The 16,149-nt window shown below is 42.0% G+C and overlaps 1 protein-coding gene across 2 annotated transcripts in view; it reads left to right on the forward strand.

Moving 5' to 3' along the window:
* The first annotated feature begins 2,248 nt into the window (after positions 1–2,248).
* The window catches only part of CHLSN (cholesin), a 60,161-nt gene continuing 46,260 nt past the window's right edge, over positions 2,249–16,149 (forward strand). For both annotated transcript variants that reach the window (XM_078594439.1, XM_078594440.1), the window contains exon 1: positions 2,249–2,642. In XM_078594439.1, coding sequence (XP_078450565.1) covers positions 2,496–2,642 — 147 coding nt within the window. In that variant the 5' untranslated portion in view covers positions 2,249–2,495. The remainder of the gene's footprint in view (positions 2,643–16,149) is intronic.

The following is a 16,149-nucleotide window of genomic DNA, read 5'->3' on the forward strand; positions in this document are numbered from 1 at the left end:
GGTGGGCGGGGTCGAGGGCGGAGTGTAAAATCTCGGGCGTTGATGATATATGGGGACCTTTTTTTTACAGTTTGAAAGTATGAAACATAATATTTTTTTAAATATTTTATTTTATTTCTACCTACGTGACTTTACCGAAAGAATCAAAGAGTATGGATTCCTGCAGTCACAAAAGCTTCAAACCAAGATAAGAATAGGATTTACGCATTTCTCTAAATAAAACTTGTTAAGGTGTGTTAAGCTGTATTCAAATGCTTGAGAGAATTCTGACTAGCATGAGAGTTAAATGAATACTAACAATCTGATTTGAAACACTATTACTTTGCATTGCAATTCAGTCCAGTTAAACTATGTAATGTTGTGGTCGGTCAACTATTGTTATTAGAATTGTAACATCGGATTCACTGCAGTAAAGTAATTTTGTCAACTTATGATCCTGGGAGTATTTAGGTCAAATTCTCTCCATACTCTAATTAGCTTTTGTGGTCAACATCTGTTGGTGATCCTAAGCCATAGATGGAAATTCCACCTACATATGACAGTGGCTAGTCTTCGTAAGATTTTCCACAAAATGCCACTCATTTTATCAACAACAAAAAGAACGATGGCCTGCTTCGCTCACCAATTGGGGATGAACTTACTCCATTCTGATTGAAGAGTAATATAAATCTAAATTATCTGCAAACCCAAATTGAAATTTTTTTTGCATGATGTTGGGTTTACATGCTCGGATTTTTTGTTGCAAAATTGAATTATTTGTTTACAGAACCCTTAAGGGGGTGTTGAGGGCCTCTGGAAAGCTATACAACATTCCAATGCATGATAACTAATATGGCCAGATGTGTTTTTAATCTGACTGGTCCTATATTTAGATTAGACCAGGTTCTCACGGTCACACACTGTTGTGACGTGAATGATACTTTACGAAGTGATCTGTTTTTACAATTTAATTTAAAAACACATTAGTTTCTGCATATTGATCTACGTTAGAAAAAAAAGTATTTCCATGTTTAACATGTATTTCCATGTCCAGTGGAATCCATGTGACTATGTGCCAGGCCCAACAATATGTTCCCATGAAAGTCCAGCCTTGTCGAATCGATGCCATGGAGTTGCAGAATTGGGCATTTGGACTCCCTTCTCAAACTGAACCGCGCTTAAAGCCGGGTTGTATGTGGAATCGGCTGTGATGTCACAGGATAAATGTGAAATTCAATGCCTGCACCATAACGTAACTTGTGTAGGTTCATTTCCCAGCCATCTTGTGTACAAAATACAAGGCAGGAAATTAGAAATATTGATTTTAACATAAAAGTCAATGCTAACTAGTATGCACGCTAAATTTGAAAACTACAAGAGAATAATAAACGTGATTTGAAGCTTTCGTGACTGCAGGAATCCATACTCTGGTTCTTTCGGTAAAGTCACGTAGGTAGAAACCAAAGAGTATGCTATACGTATAAAATTGTAACATTTTAGTTCATCAATGTATTCCACTAAAATTATGTAAGCAGCAAAACTCCAGTTCAAACATTCAGATTTGATTTCATCATGCAAAACTTTGACTATAGGAGGCAAACTTTGATTTCAGTAGGTAAATTAAATCAGCCAGACTTTGATTTACGCAGGCTAATTGTGACAACCGGGGAAACTTTGATTTCAGCAGGCAGACTATGATTTAAGCATGCGAATTTCAATCCAAGCAGGTAGACTGATTTAAGCAGCCAAACTAAACTGGTTTAAATTTTCTGAGGCTTGGCAGTCAGTTCTGTTAAACATAATCCTCAGTGATGGTACGTGCGTTTTTGTGTATAATGTTCATATACTGTACAGTAGTACTGTAGTTGTTTCCTGAACGCCACTCTCTGGCTGCAAAGGATGTAGACACTACTCTTAGGTTTTTTCGGTAAAGTCACGTAGGTAAAAATAAATAATAAAAATAAATAAAAATCATAGAAATAATAATAGAAATAAAAGAATAAATCACGACGTTTCGGAGACTTGTGTTGCCTCCGAAACGTCGCGATTTATTATTTTATTTCTATTATTATTTCTATTATTTTTATTTTACCTACGTGACTTTACCGAAAAAACCTAACAGTATGCATCCTTGCAGTCACGAAAGCTTCAAATCTAGATGTAGACACTGAGTGTGCACTCGCGACAAAGAGCTTCACCGCTCCTCGGATTCCACCCTCCGTGCCACGCAAACCACGTGACGTCGCGCGCCCCCCCCCCCCCACACGCAGTCGCCAGTGCGCGTGCGCGGGGACACCCAGCTCGCTACTTCCGGGTCGCGCGCCACACGTGGTTTGCCCGCACGTGGCTGCTTTTCCATTGCCAGAGCGAGCCGCAAGCGAGCCGCAAAGCGAGCAGCTTCGCCTATCCGCCTCTCGCTGTGCAACCAACAGCAACAGGCGCCGCGTAAAGACTCGCAAACCTAAAACTACTCCCCCCACCACCACCTCCCGCATCACTCGAGCCGCGCGGCCACTATGGCCAAGGGGAAGCGCGAGAAAGCGACGGACGTCGGCGAGGTGACGAGGAAGAAGAAGAAGAGGACGCTTGACCCCGACGCCGAACGGAAAGCCGACGAGAAGCGAGCGAGGAGGAAGACGAGGGGGAAGGAGCTTCCCGCCGAGGTACCGTGGACACGCCCCTCCGCCAGACTCGCATGCGTTGCACGTGGAGGAGGGTGGCGGTAACGCGTTCACACGTGCGCTTGGCAAATGCAACTGCAGTTACTGTACAGGAATGTCGCTGCTCCTGTAAGCGATTGTGCATCAATATTGCAGCTTTGTGGTTTTTAAAATGCACGTGTTTCTGGTGTTTGTTGTACGTACTTCATTATACACGACATTGTGTTCTTTTAAGCCATGCTTATTCCTCCGTTCTACCATGAAATGGGATCCTTTATGCAAATATTCGGGATGCAGCGTTGGCAATGGCTTCCAACAACGCACAAAGCGTGTCTAAAGCACTCTGACTTTGAGGATACATATTATGCAAAACCCCTTCAGCAGTTCCTGAGGCAGTGCATTGTGCCCCTCTTGTCAAAAATCTCCATCAAAACACATTTCAGCAAATGTGACCGGACTGATAGGCAGCAGTGATGCAGAGATACAACAAAACGTACGCTTAGATCGGTTTCGTTAATCGTGGTGCACAAACACCTATAAAGACATTCATCAGTAGCACTGCCCAAAAGAGTAAATCCTCATTGTGGACGTTTCGGCCAATGGCCCTTAATATCTCTTCTTGGTGTAGGCAGTATCCTGATTTGACTGGATAGAGCCGCAGCCTCTCCCCCAGTTTTCCCTTCCCGCACCCCACACGTTGCTTGCTTTACCTTACCACACAGCGCACGTCCTTACACCCCCTCCATATTAATATCTCATCCACCCAGCCCCTCTCCTTACTCTAATTGTCCCATATTATTTGCTCAGTCCAATAGTGTAATTAGTTTTGTACATTGAATATTAAAATGTTTTGTTAGTGACACTGACATTCATTTTCCTGAACTAACGGATAGTGAATATCATGTGATGACGCAGGTGGATGCTGTTTGGGATATATACAACGAAAAAATAAGACCTTAACAATTAATTGTGGGAAAGTACTATAACGTATATTTTTGGTTTCAACATGTTTTTTTATTTCTACCGACGTGACTTTACCGAAAGAACCAAAGCGTATGGATTCCTGCAGTCACAAAAGCTTCAAATAAAGATTCAACATGTTATTGATGGTAATAAATTAGTAATCTGATTTTTATTCTCAGAGGACTCATCTGGGAAAAATGAAGTTATAGCTATATCTGTTTAAATGAATCACTTGCTTATGGATCCTGCTTTCAAAAGTCAGTGTCCTGTCTGAAGCGTTCGATTTCATTCTATTGATTTAACTTCCAGCTCTTGCTCCGCTAATATCAAGTTAATCGGGAACATTCAACTTCAGTTGACTCGAGTTGACCTGATTTCTCCCAGAACTCGAGTACATGGACAACTCCAGTCGAGTTTCTATAATTTTCTGAGTTACTAAATTTTCAGAAATATTTACGAGTAAAAGGTTCACGACATAAATATTATTGATGATTAGTAGAATCACATCTTCCCAGCCATCTACAACATTTTATATTCACGTATTTAGTGATCTACCGTAGTTCTACTTGCCCAAAATTCTGATGTTGGGAATTCAGCCAGCCTGTGAAACCAGTATTCTACCGTTATTTTAAACGGGTCATTGTGCAACGAATGAAATGGGGGCCTTGTTCAATGTCCCATTTGTAGTGAGGCACCTGGGTCCCGCAAACTTATGGACCCCCTTTGCAGTTGCACTGCCTGGACACTCCGTAAAGAGATCAATTGGCTTCCACTTGGAAATGGCAGCCAAGTCAAACCTAGTGAACGTGACCAGACGAGACCTTGTAGCTGATTGCGAGTCCGTGTGTTCGATTTAATCCCGCTGTGTTTTGCACATCCACCACCACCCACCTCGACAAAGAAAGATCACGTTCAGTCTCTCGTATTAAAAAGATTATTGTCACGCCCACATTTTTGTTTTTATCACTAAAATTCATTGTACATCAAGTGGGGAATCCAACTCGGATGAAAACATAATCATCATGATCCATTTAAGGAATGCCCAATCACTCTTATAATAATGTAATTCTATATTTCACGGATATAAATGAGAGATTTCCATTTAGTTATTATTTTGTACTGATAGCAAAAAACTAAATTAAGTACTGGAGAATTTTAATGTCAATGAAAATTCTACACATTGTTATGGATATTGCTTAAATAGATTACCCCCTTTTATTCCCGGTGATGTTTTATTTTTTCATGGTTTGGTGTTAAATATGAGCATTTGAAATATCGTAGCATTTTAAGCACCTTATAAATGCATATTTTATCCTCATGGCACAACTAAAATGTGAACACTTTCATAGAAAGTGTTCACATTTTATCACTGAACTCCATGATTTAACGTGTGTTTAATGCTGTCCAGTACATAATACCGAGCTCGAATTTTTAAAGTATACATCTATACATGTGTAGTGCGCGACTTCCGAGACACGTCCAGTAGAAGGCTTCTTATTTATTAAGAGCACACTGGGCGATACACTTCGTAACGCAGCTACGCATAGGCGATCCTAACACGCAGCCCATCTCCGTCATACACTATGCTAGCTGTTCGACTAGCATAGCGGCGGCGACGGAGATAGTCTTGCAGAAGAACAGCCACGTGGTCGAAGACGAAGAGATGACGACGAGCAGCGATGTAGCCAGGACCCGCAGAACAGCCCCGAACCCTTCGTTCGGGGTCCCCCTTATATCTGCCCGGCCCTGCCAAGCTCCACCTCTGGCCACGCCCTCTTTCTAGAAGCTTTGGGCTGGTTCCCGGAGCTTCTCGACTGACTCCGCCCTTCACCTTTACCCAGATACGCCCCCCTTATAATAAGGCATTATGTAATGCAGCCATAACCGTAATTACCCCTACAGGCCGGCAGGTGTCACCCTGTCATTACCCATGTGTATTGTAGTAAGAAAATATTGTACACATACAGTATAGTATTTTATTCAATAAAAATATGCAGGAATAGCACTGGAAATCTGTCATGCCAAGAAATAAGCTGCTTTGCAGAATTTAGCTGATGTTAGCTGCAATTGGAAGTGGCATGTTAGTGGGTGGATTGTTTTAGCCAAATAAATATCTTGATTTGCTGTTTAGGTGTCAGTATACAATTTACATTTGGTGTATAGTGACTCGTGCGTACATACAATACATGTATTTTTATTTAACCGGCAAACACATTGTACATTTTATGACTAATGCTTACAGGAAAGTGGATTTTAAACCTTATACACTGGTTATCCAGTGATGCCCTGGAGTCTAGAAAAGGCAACACACTTTGGTGATTATTTCCAGATTTAAGCCCTACTCTAGCATAAAAAAACAAGCAGTGTTGCAAGGGTTTGAGCATTGAGTTGGCACCACTGAGATCGTGGATTTGAATCCAGCCAGCCACTTGTGATTATTTAATCAGGTTCTCAAGTGTAGCGAGTTGATGTTCTCAGCCTGTTCACAACAACTACAACACATAAAAACAATATTGAGATAAATTGTGTTTTTTATATTAAATTTGGTAAAATTACAGCTCTGAGATTGAAAAATATCACATTTACTGCCTTGCAACAGGCATTTCTCTGTAGCAGAACTTGTAGAAAAGTGCGTTCCCGACGGTGTACATAACAGAGGTCACCTGTTTAAATTTTGGAGGCAGTTTTACATTGTCATCTTCTTCCACTGTCCTCTCTTCAGCACACACGGTTAGTGTCGTGCAAGAGGTTTAATGGTATAAGGCCTCCAGCACAATTGGAGTAAAAGTGGGGAAACTATTAAATACATAAACACGTTAAAATGATTTCGATTTAAAGCTTTCGTGACTGCAGGGATTTATCTTCTTGGTTCTTTCGGTAAAGTCACGTAGAAGGGAAGTAATAAAATAATAAAAGTAAAAAAATTAATTCTCACGACGTTTCGGCCACAACGCAAGCAGCCGTCCTCAGGTGAAGACCAGGTCTGTCGGGGGAGACAGACCTGTTTTATTTAGACGCTGTCTCCCCGACAGACCTGGGCTTCACCTGAGGACGGCTGCTTGCGTTGTGGCCGAAACGTCGTGAGAATGATTTTATTATGTTTTATTTTTATTATTTTATTACTTCCCTTCTACGTGACTTTACCGAAAGAACCAAGAAGACATTAAAATGAGTTGAGGTACAGTGAAGAAATTATACCAAAATAGCTATTTGAATCTATTAAAATTACGTAATGTTATTCCATGTAGACATTAACACAGCTTTCCATGGTCTTGGCCTGCTAAACGATGTGTCTTAACCTCCATTTCTTATTGAACATTTTCTGTTGACTTGGCTTTAATTCACCAAGAGTACATTCAAGTACAACAGAGCCAATGTTTGATCTTAGCTCACTTTATATTTGTTTTTGTATGTCAGTCCCTCCAATCAAAATCACTGGTTCCTGTGCTCCCCCCACGCATCAAATGCAACCGAGGTTTCTAAGGCCACATTAGAGTGGTCACACGTCCACACCTCTAGTTAACGCGATGTTAGTAACGGTTTTTCTTCATGTTGTGTGTTTGTATGTTTTGTCACTGGAACGTACCCGATACTGCAGCCTGTGCCCCCTGGGAAGGCTTGCAGGGGGGCTGCGACTAGCAGTTTAGAACTGCTGCATTAAAGGTAACATCGTGCCCACAGCATGTTCTTGAACAAATATTCGGGTCATTCACTGCCCCTTTGCATTGCCTGGCTAAGCACGTAATGTCGTTTTTCAATAGCATCGGATGTGTTCAGTGAACCTCAACAAGCTCCATAAATGATGGCTTGTCAACATGCTCCAGTCACGGGGTTGCAATCGAGAAACCATTTTTTACATTGTAACAGTACATTCATATCCACAAATTAACCAGCATACAATAGCTGACTGGTGTAATACATTTCACATGTTGTAACCCCTTCATGACGGAGTTTTTTAAGCCAGCCAGTCATTCACGTGCAAGCCAGGCATATATTGAATCACATGTACGCCAGGCAAATGTGGAATAGAATGACTTGTGTTTTGCGTACGTCTCTTGAAATAGAACACATGCTATTTAGTTACAGGGGTCTTTTAAGTGCAAGATAAATCCAGACTGAGATGGGATGACTATGCACTGAGAATGGGCTCAGGTGATGTTGTGAAGAAAGTCTTTGAAAAAGAGGAAGGGAAAATAACCGGTGGGAGATGGAATAAAAGTAAATTGAAGTGTTTCAGAGAAGTAACTGGGGTAAGTTTAACAAAGAAGGCCATGAAAGGGGAAGAAACTGAAAAAGAAATGTGACCCCATATAATAGGAATTAAAGGAAGACGATCTTCACTTCCAAGTCACTCTGACGTACACTATTGTATTCACGACTGCCTTTGTTGTGAACATAATAGTGATGCAGTAAAATAATGAGCAGGACTTAGTTTCAGCTGGGTGTGTCCGAGTTGGCAATCCAGAATGTTTCTGCCCACGGCACGCCCCACATCCATTTACTGCTTGCTGTGGCTATGACTATCCTCGTCCTGTGCAACCTCCAGACTACTAGTGAGCTGGAAGAAATTGACTAAGAACGCAAGCCCTGAGTTAGTGGTTAATGAAGAATTATAAATAATAATTTCAATGTTTGTATTATACTTTAACAGATACCACTGGTCTTGGGCAGAACTGGCTTAGTCGTGACCTTGTGTAAGTGTTTGAGTGTGCCATGTAAACAGGAGGGTTAATTCTGCTGCTATGAGATCAATGCTGAAATTGATCCAGTTTATTGATCTGTGGCTAAATGAACCTGAGAAGTTTATAACCTTTTCATGGTTTTGAGTGTCTAAATGGTCAAGATTCTTTGGATGAGTGTATCCAATTGAAATCTCTATGCATTCCGAATATTTAACATCAATTTCATTTGTGATATTTCTCCAGCAGCAATGATCTATCCACTGCTAGATGAAGGCCTCTCCATCTCGTATTGCCTTAAAATCGATCTGGTTAATGACATGAGCTAATCTGATTGCTCCATCTTAGCAGTTATATTTCCCATTCCCTCCTTTGGTTACTACTCCATTACCAGACACCCATCGGCCATCATCCATGTTCATTCTTGTGTCCAGAATGTTTACTTGTTAAAGTCTATACGATGTGCCTTATTTGTGGTGACTCATCATGCACTCCTGCCTGTTAGTGTAATTCATCGCAAACATCTCTCCATGCTTTGTTGCATATGTTCAGTTTCTGTACCATTTTCGTTTTGAATGTCCTAAATTTCCAATTAATGTCAAAGCAGGTAATATGTACTCGCTGAAAAACATTAGATAAATGTTTGTTTCTCTTTAAAGTGAAATTCAGTTGTTCAAAATCACTCTAGCTTGTACTTACAAGCTTATTTATTTAGTCATTTTGTTCTCTGTTTGCCTTCAATAATTGTTGAAGGTAAGCATGTTTTGTGGTGTTTTCCAATTTAGTCTCTCCAAAAAACATTACATTTTTCAGCAAACTTGTTTCTCCGTGTATTTACACCTTGCCTTGTCTTATGCGAGTTGTGATGCTCAGATTTGTGCTGACTCCATAGGTATGGACAGTGTATGAAAGTTAATGGAAAGAGTTGACAGCACAAATGGCTTGTGGGAGAACGTTTGAGATGATAGGAGCAACAGAGGAGAAGCAGTGACCTTAAACAAAGCAAAGGTTGACTTGGGGATTTGACATAAGGCCTTGTTGCTGGAGCTCAGAGCATGTCAAGAGGAATAGTGACATTAATGGGGGAGAAATTATGAAGATATTGCTACATTGTCTGGCCCAATCACGATGGGTGACCACCAGGGATAGTCAGATGTTGTGGGCCTGAAGATACGATGTGTGTCCAGGAGATGGCAGTGTGAGTGTCGCCCCCTCGTAGATTTAGTGGATGTTCTCCGTGTACTCGAATTTCTTCCCACATAAGGGGCCATCCATTTAGTTGGTGCGCATGGAGGGGGGGTTAACCCAAATGCGTACGCTTGCGTATGGGGGGCTCTACTGACAATGTACGTACGCATAGGACCCGGGGGGGGGGGGGTGGTTGGTGAAGCCTCGATAATTTGTCTACATTGGCCTTCAAATGAGCCACAGTTGAGTTTCTTCAGCTGTCAGACAACAAGTCCTGCCGGGAGAAGTGGGACTGTGGGAGAGATGTCACTTGTATGCCACCGTGCCCCTGACTGGCAGCTATCACGCAGCTCGGCAAAATAAGTGGCCAAGGTACGCAAATTAATAAATATCGGCCGTTCTATAGGATTCGGGGTGGGGGGAGGGTGTAAAAAGTCCTACTAAATGGATGGCCCCGAAAGGCAACTGCTCGTTAATAGGAATGACCAAACTTCCCAATGTCAGGGCCCTCGCCCATTTAATATCACCTGGCTTATGATTTGGCATAATAATTATTAAATGTAATTAAGACGGACACGTTGCGCTTTACTGTTTTCGCTTCTTCATGTGCAGTACTGTGTACTGCTGTAATGTGCTTCGTTTTGTGTGTTTCTTTCTCGTAAATAATCCTGCTTGCTCACATGCTGCTGTTGGCACGCTGCTTTCTTTAATGAGATGCATTCATCCACTAGGGGGTACTAGAAGCAAGGCTTTAGTGTTCTGGTCATTTTTCAATTGAATGTTGTGGAAGCAAAAATATGGTGCTGTCATCGACAGCCAGCCTTTTCCCTGATGGAACATTAAATTCACAGTGCGTCCGAACATATACATTACCTTAATATATTCCTTAAATTAGAAACGTGTGTTATTTTTCTACAATGCACTTCGTCCGTCAACCCGCCAAGACTTTAATTCTCAGCTGGAAACACTGTCTCACCGATGAAGCCACTCGTTCACAGCACACATCACGTTGACACTTTGTTTTTACTTAGTTACAGAGGCATTTTTAAGGCACTCGGTGGCACGTATGGATGTATGTATGTTGAACTTCTTTCGCGCATCGTACATAGCCAACCGTACTAATCGGAGGTGCAGGGGAAGGACAACAACCTAAACACAAAAAGTGGTTCTAAAATAAATTAGTTTTCATTGCGAGCATGGGTTTCCTCTATTTCTTTAGCTTTTCCCTGAAATTTGTCCAGATTTCTCTGGATATTTAAGATATATGGATCTTTCAGACATCTTATTTTAATAAACATCCTTAAAATAATTGTCTTCTAATACTACTATGAAACATTGCCAGTTCGTAGAAGTAGTTTATAGTATGTTCTGCCACATTAACTTTTATTTTGGCACTGTCTCCATGTCAGGCCATGAACATTTCAATCACTTCTTGTACTTGGTCTAACGTACGCATAATACAACGATAAGGATACAAAACTCTGTCAAAACGTGGAAAACAAGAACATTTGTGGTTGAGTTCCAAGAGCCTTCTCGGACATTAGAGAGTGCTGTGTGGTTTTGGATAATTGTACAACATTTTTAGTTTCATGTTGTTCATGATGAAGTCGCCTAGACTCTGTGGTAGATGCTCATGCCTTTGGTGATTTAGGGTAGAAAATGATTAATTGCTTTATTCAAACAAAGCTAATAAGCATGTTTTTTGCATGGTATAAAGTAGAGCAACATGCAGTGCTCTCTTTGTTCAGCCACAAACCATAATGTTTAACAAATTGTGTGTCATTTAGTGGTAATTTGAGAATGGTTAAGTTATTTATTAGTATTCCTTTAGCTGCGCTTTCAGTTGCTTATAGTTGATTACTATCACAATACAACGTGTCATGTCATTTTTCAGATTAATAACACCCAGCGCTCAACATGCAGCTAGTTCTTTTTTTCGTACACAAAATATAGTATATCAAATTTTGCTCAACATGTTTTAGTTCTTCTTGCATTCAGTGAATGCCGTTTGGCTTTAGTTTCACAATGATGCATTCTGTGGTGCATTTGCCATTCCACTGATGCATTCTGTATTTGTGCCGGGTTACGTTTAAAAGACTGTGACCAAATCACACAGAATGCATCCCATCGCATCATATCTTAGAAGCTAAGGAGTATTGAGCCTGTGCAGTGCTTGGATGGGTGTTCCCACCATTCGCAACCTGGAGCTACATGGCGGGCAGCGGAGGGGCAATGCAACAAATTACATTGTTGTACTGTACTTCTATACACCAAACTTTATCTTCGCATCCTCAATTCTTCACTGAAGTATGGTCAGATGACCACTATGACTTGAAAGATGTGTGGAGGCCCTGATACAAAGGGCTTTGTGTACATTTATAAAGTCTTGTTATTTTTGCTCAAAGTCATTTCCTCCACCAGTTGAGCACGTGGTAGCGCTTATCTTCTTTCATACAACACTGAGCCAGTGATGGTAATTCCACATTCCTGTAGCGGTGGCAAGTATATCCATAGGACAAACACTATTGACTTCCTTACAAATCGCTTCTCATTTATAAACCCCCTGAGGATTTATTGTGCCGCGTTAACCCCTGACCAGGATTTGAACTCGCATCCTTCCGATTGTTCAGCCCAAAATGAGCTCGTGAGCGGGTCGATCTCTAGCCGAGTTAAATGAGTGTTTGGTTTGCGCGTGTTGGGGAATGGTAACGTAATAGCTCATGCACGGTACTCTTACTATGCCAGAAATATGCTTATATTTGTCATTCTGCAACCCAGTGCCACTTCAAATTAACATCTGAGTATGCTCACCTGTGTCCCCCCCCATAAAAAGGTGCATATCATGTTTAATGTAACTAATACTTCCTTTTATGTGCATAACAATTGACCGTTGATGAAATGTCGTGCTATATTACGTTAACGCTCTTCAACGTAAAACAATTGCATTCCATACACACACGTGTTACTCAAAAGTGCTGTTTTAGAAGGAAGTGAATGCTTTGTCGACCTACATTGGGGCACCTCCTTCACCAGCCTGCGCTGGTCAACTTGGTTATGAAGTACGGTCAAACAACCTGAGTGACCAACACGTCATTGGGCGGCCTTCATCCAGCAGTGGATTGACAAAAGGCTGTGAATGGCATGTCTTTGCGTTGAACGTGCGCCCAAGGCAAAATACACAGCAGGTCCTGTGCTAAAAATATATCAAGCATTTGTGAGTGTGGCCGAGTTTTTCGCAGAGCAAACGCCCATGTCATGTCAGGGTACTGATGCAAAACCACTCGAGACCTGGGTTTGCCCCCCTTCAGTAAAAAGTTCGATGATCTCATTATGGGCTCCAGAGTGGAACAAACACTTGACTCTGCAGCTAAAAGGGCACTCGCCCTCATTCCTCTAGGGCAGATAAGAAAAATGTACTGGGTATGACGTTGGGTCCGCATTTATTGTCTCGTGTGGCCTCATTACAGGGCTAGCTACCCCCAGCCAGAATGTATCACTGATGCTGGTAAATAACAAAATATTTCAATTATTTACTGCTGCTCAGTGCAGTGGGGCCCATGGACTGATTCAGATATCACTCACCACTGATGGCAGTCGTGGCTAGGAATCAAACTCCGGTTGCTGGTTTCTTTGTGCAGTGCAGTAACCGCTGAGCCATCTCTTCCACCCAGCTGCTGCTAGTTTTGGAATACGATTACATAAAGTGTGGCCGTCCAACAGCCACCTGGAGCGCATTCACAGAAATGTTAAAAAAGGAAGGTGTCGCTCATGTACTGAATACCCAACCAGCCAAAGAGATTGCATGACGTCACAGGTGTTGAGTGAAGCCGTATAGTGTTGAGTGAAGCCGTATCGTGTTGAGTGAAGCCGTATCGTGTTGAGGGAAGCCGTATCGTGTTGACTAAAGGCTATGCAGCATCAAAACCAGCGGCAAGCCGGGAGCATAGGTGCCGTTTTCCATTGGGAGAGTGTGCAAACATTAACAAATATAACATTACGGATTTGCGCCTCCCCATATTTGTAAAGTGAATTTGCTTTCACTGACCTCGCTATCATGATCGAGAAGTGATGTTGGCCTGAAGCTGACAGTTTCAACGCTACTCTGTCTAACATGCATGAGTTGGTTTAACACGTAGGCTTTTGCAACCAATATCCATAACAGAGGTTTTTGGGTTAGATCGCGTAAATATATGAATGTGTCATTAAAACCCGCCACCACCCGACACAGCCACAAATCTGGCTGTCGCCTGATGAAGCTAGTTGTAATTACTGGCGAAACGTCGTACTCCGATTTTAAATGTTGTGGCTTGGCTCTCCAACACACTGGTGTGCTGTACTAGTGACGAATTGCCATGTTCTGTTTACGTGACAACCCTTACTAGTTGGCTGTGTCGGGTGGTGGCGGGTTTTAACGACACTTTTATATATTTACGCGATCTAACCCAAAAAACCTCTTATGGATACATGAGTTGACACATACGAAGATGGCAATTAAAAAAAACTCGTCTGTGTGAAATATTTTTCAGAAAAACTAATCACATTGTCACACACCATCACACAGCAGGTTACTTTTTTACGCAAACTTCAAGCAGCACAATCTAATAATTTTTAACAGTATGAGGCCGACAGGCATGATACATAACTTTAATTAATGTGGGTTTTTTCTCCCTTTGTTCATATGACGTGCCTAGGAGATGGTGGTAAAAATGCATTAACTTGAGAAGCTTTAGGTGTTACTCCCTTTTATATGTGGTGGGATTTCTTCAGGTACTATTCATAATGGCTAAACGTTCAAATGCAAGTCCCCTCTGGAAAAGAGTTGACCCCCAGTGAGGCTCTTCTGGGTAAATGCTTTACATTATTATTTTGGCTTGCTCGTATTTTTTGGAAGTAGTATTCGCAAGGACTGAACAAATTTCCCTGTAAATCAGCTTCAGTTGTAAACCCAGGTGTTGAGAAGGGTACCCTCAGATACACCATATTTCAAGAAACTGTAAGTAGTATCTTTATTATTTTTACACTTGTGTTTACCCATTGTCAGCCTGTAATTTAAAATGTTCCAGATGCTGTTGTGGTGTAACAGTTAGCACCCTGGCTTCCAATCCATAAGTCGATCTCCAGACATGGCAGTTGATACAATGGCAAAGTTCCTTACATCCATCCCTCTTCCCTTACTCGCCTTTACCACCTAAAGAGATAAATGAGTAGACCATAGTTTGTCCATCGGCAGGTCACATGTGGTGGAGTAAAATGTGGGTTTTCCTCCTCTTTCAAAATCTCTGGCCAGTGGGGAAGAGCTCCCTCCAGAAAAAATAGGAATATAGGTTGTGAATAATAGTCATTTTTGTGGATCTTAGATATTGTGAAGAAGGCATTGTGGATAAAAGGCTTTCTACTGCATCACAGTGGTATTTATGGGGCAGTGTTGGTGCAGTAATATTTGCACTGCGTTAAAAAAAACCTTAGTTCAATTCCTAGCCGTGGCTCAGCATTGGTGCTGAGTCATATCGGAACCGGTCGAGGACCCCTCCTTCTCCCTTCGCCAAGTCGAGCTGATGGGCGCGATGATGTGCTGTCAAAACCCATGTAACCGATACGGAATGGAGAGGTCGTCGTCCAGCAGATGACAGCTTTTTGTACACAAGGGCTGTGAAATAAATACAGGGTTACCTCGCTCAATGCGTGTACAGTTTGCGTGATTTCGTGTATGTGCGGCTAACCTATTTCTACCCAAAATTCTATATATGCGGCTTTAATTCACTCATGCGGCTATGCGGTCAGACGTGGTACAACAGTGTGTGTACTCTATGCTCTACTTGGCAGGGAGCTGTGTCGTGCGTGTTGCTTTGTGGGCCCGTTTGTTTCCCTTGCATAACACGAGGGAAACCTGTATCTGTGCAGGCACATGCCAGGATTTGAGTGGCAATTTTCACGAGAGACTTTGTTCTGTTCACTGCACGCAATGTCCCACCTTTGCTTAATGCGTGTCACCGCAGATGACACATACCAAACAAACGGTGCTTACTGCCTAAGGGGGGACCCGCATAAAGAGGCATTGTTTTGTGCAAGCGCTCTTCCGTGCATTGGTGGCTGCACATGTGACTCTGGGGTCAGAGCACTGAGCCTGCACCACTGAGATCATGGGTATGAAGCCAGGCCCAGACACCTGTGATTAAACTTGGTTCCCAAGTGTAGTCAGGTGATGTTCTTGCTGCACTTTTTTGTATTTGGCTCAATTCCATCGTTGAGTTGCAACATTTTTAGCTGGATTGGCATGTGACAAACACAAAGTCGTTGAGGCAATTAAAAGGTGTGTCCCTTTTGTGGATTTTAATGTGAGCCCGGAGGTATTCCTGTTTGTTGTCTTATGAAGACGTCTGACAATGATTCAATGCTTGTTGTAGCAATTGCTTTGTTGCAGCAATCCGAATTGAAATGTGTCGATCTCATGACATGATGCCACCACCACGATTGGAATGACACGTTAATAAATAATTTCCAAAATATGGGTGAGAGGGGGGGGGAACTATGTTGCTGTAATTACAGGCTCGCTTTTGTTCGAGTTCTATTGAGAGACTTACCCAGGCACGGGCCACAAGTACACACTGGGAAGCTGCGTTTTAAGAACTGACACTTCCCCTTTATTCCACTGCCACAATGTGATTCACGGCAGTTAGTAA

This window comes from Lampetra planeri, chromosome 5 (assembly GCF_965212315.1).
Source record: "Lampetra planeri chromosome 5, kcLamPlan1.2.h2, whole genome shotgun sequence".
NCBI classification, from domain to species: Eukaryota; Metazoa; Chordata; class Hyperoartia; order Petromyzontiformes; family Petromyzontidae; genus Lampetra; species Lampetra planeri.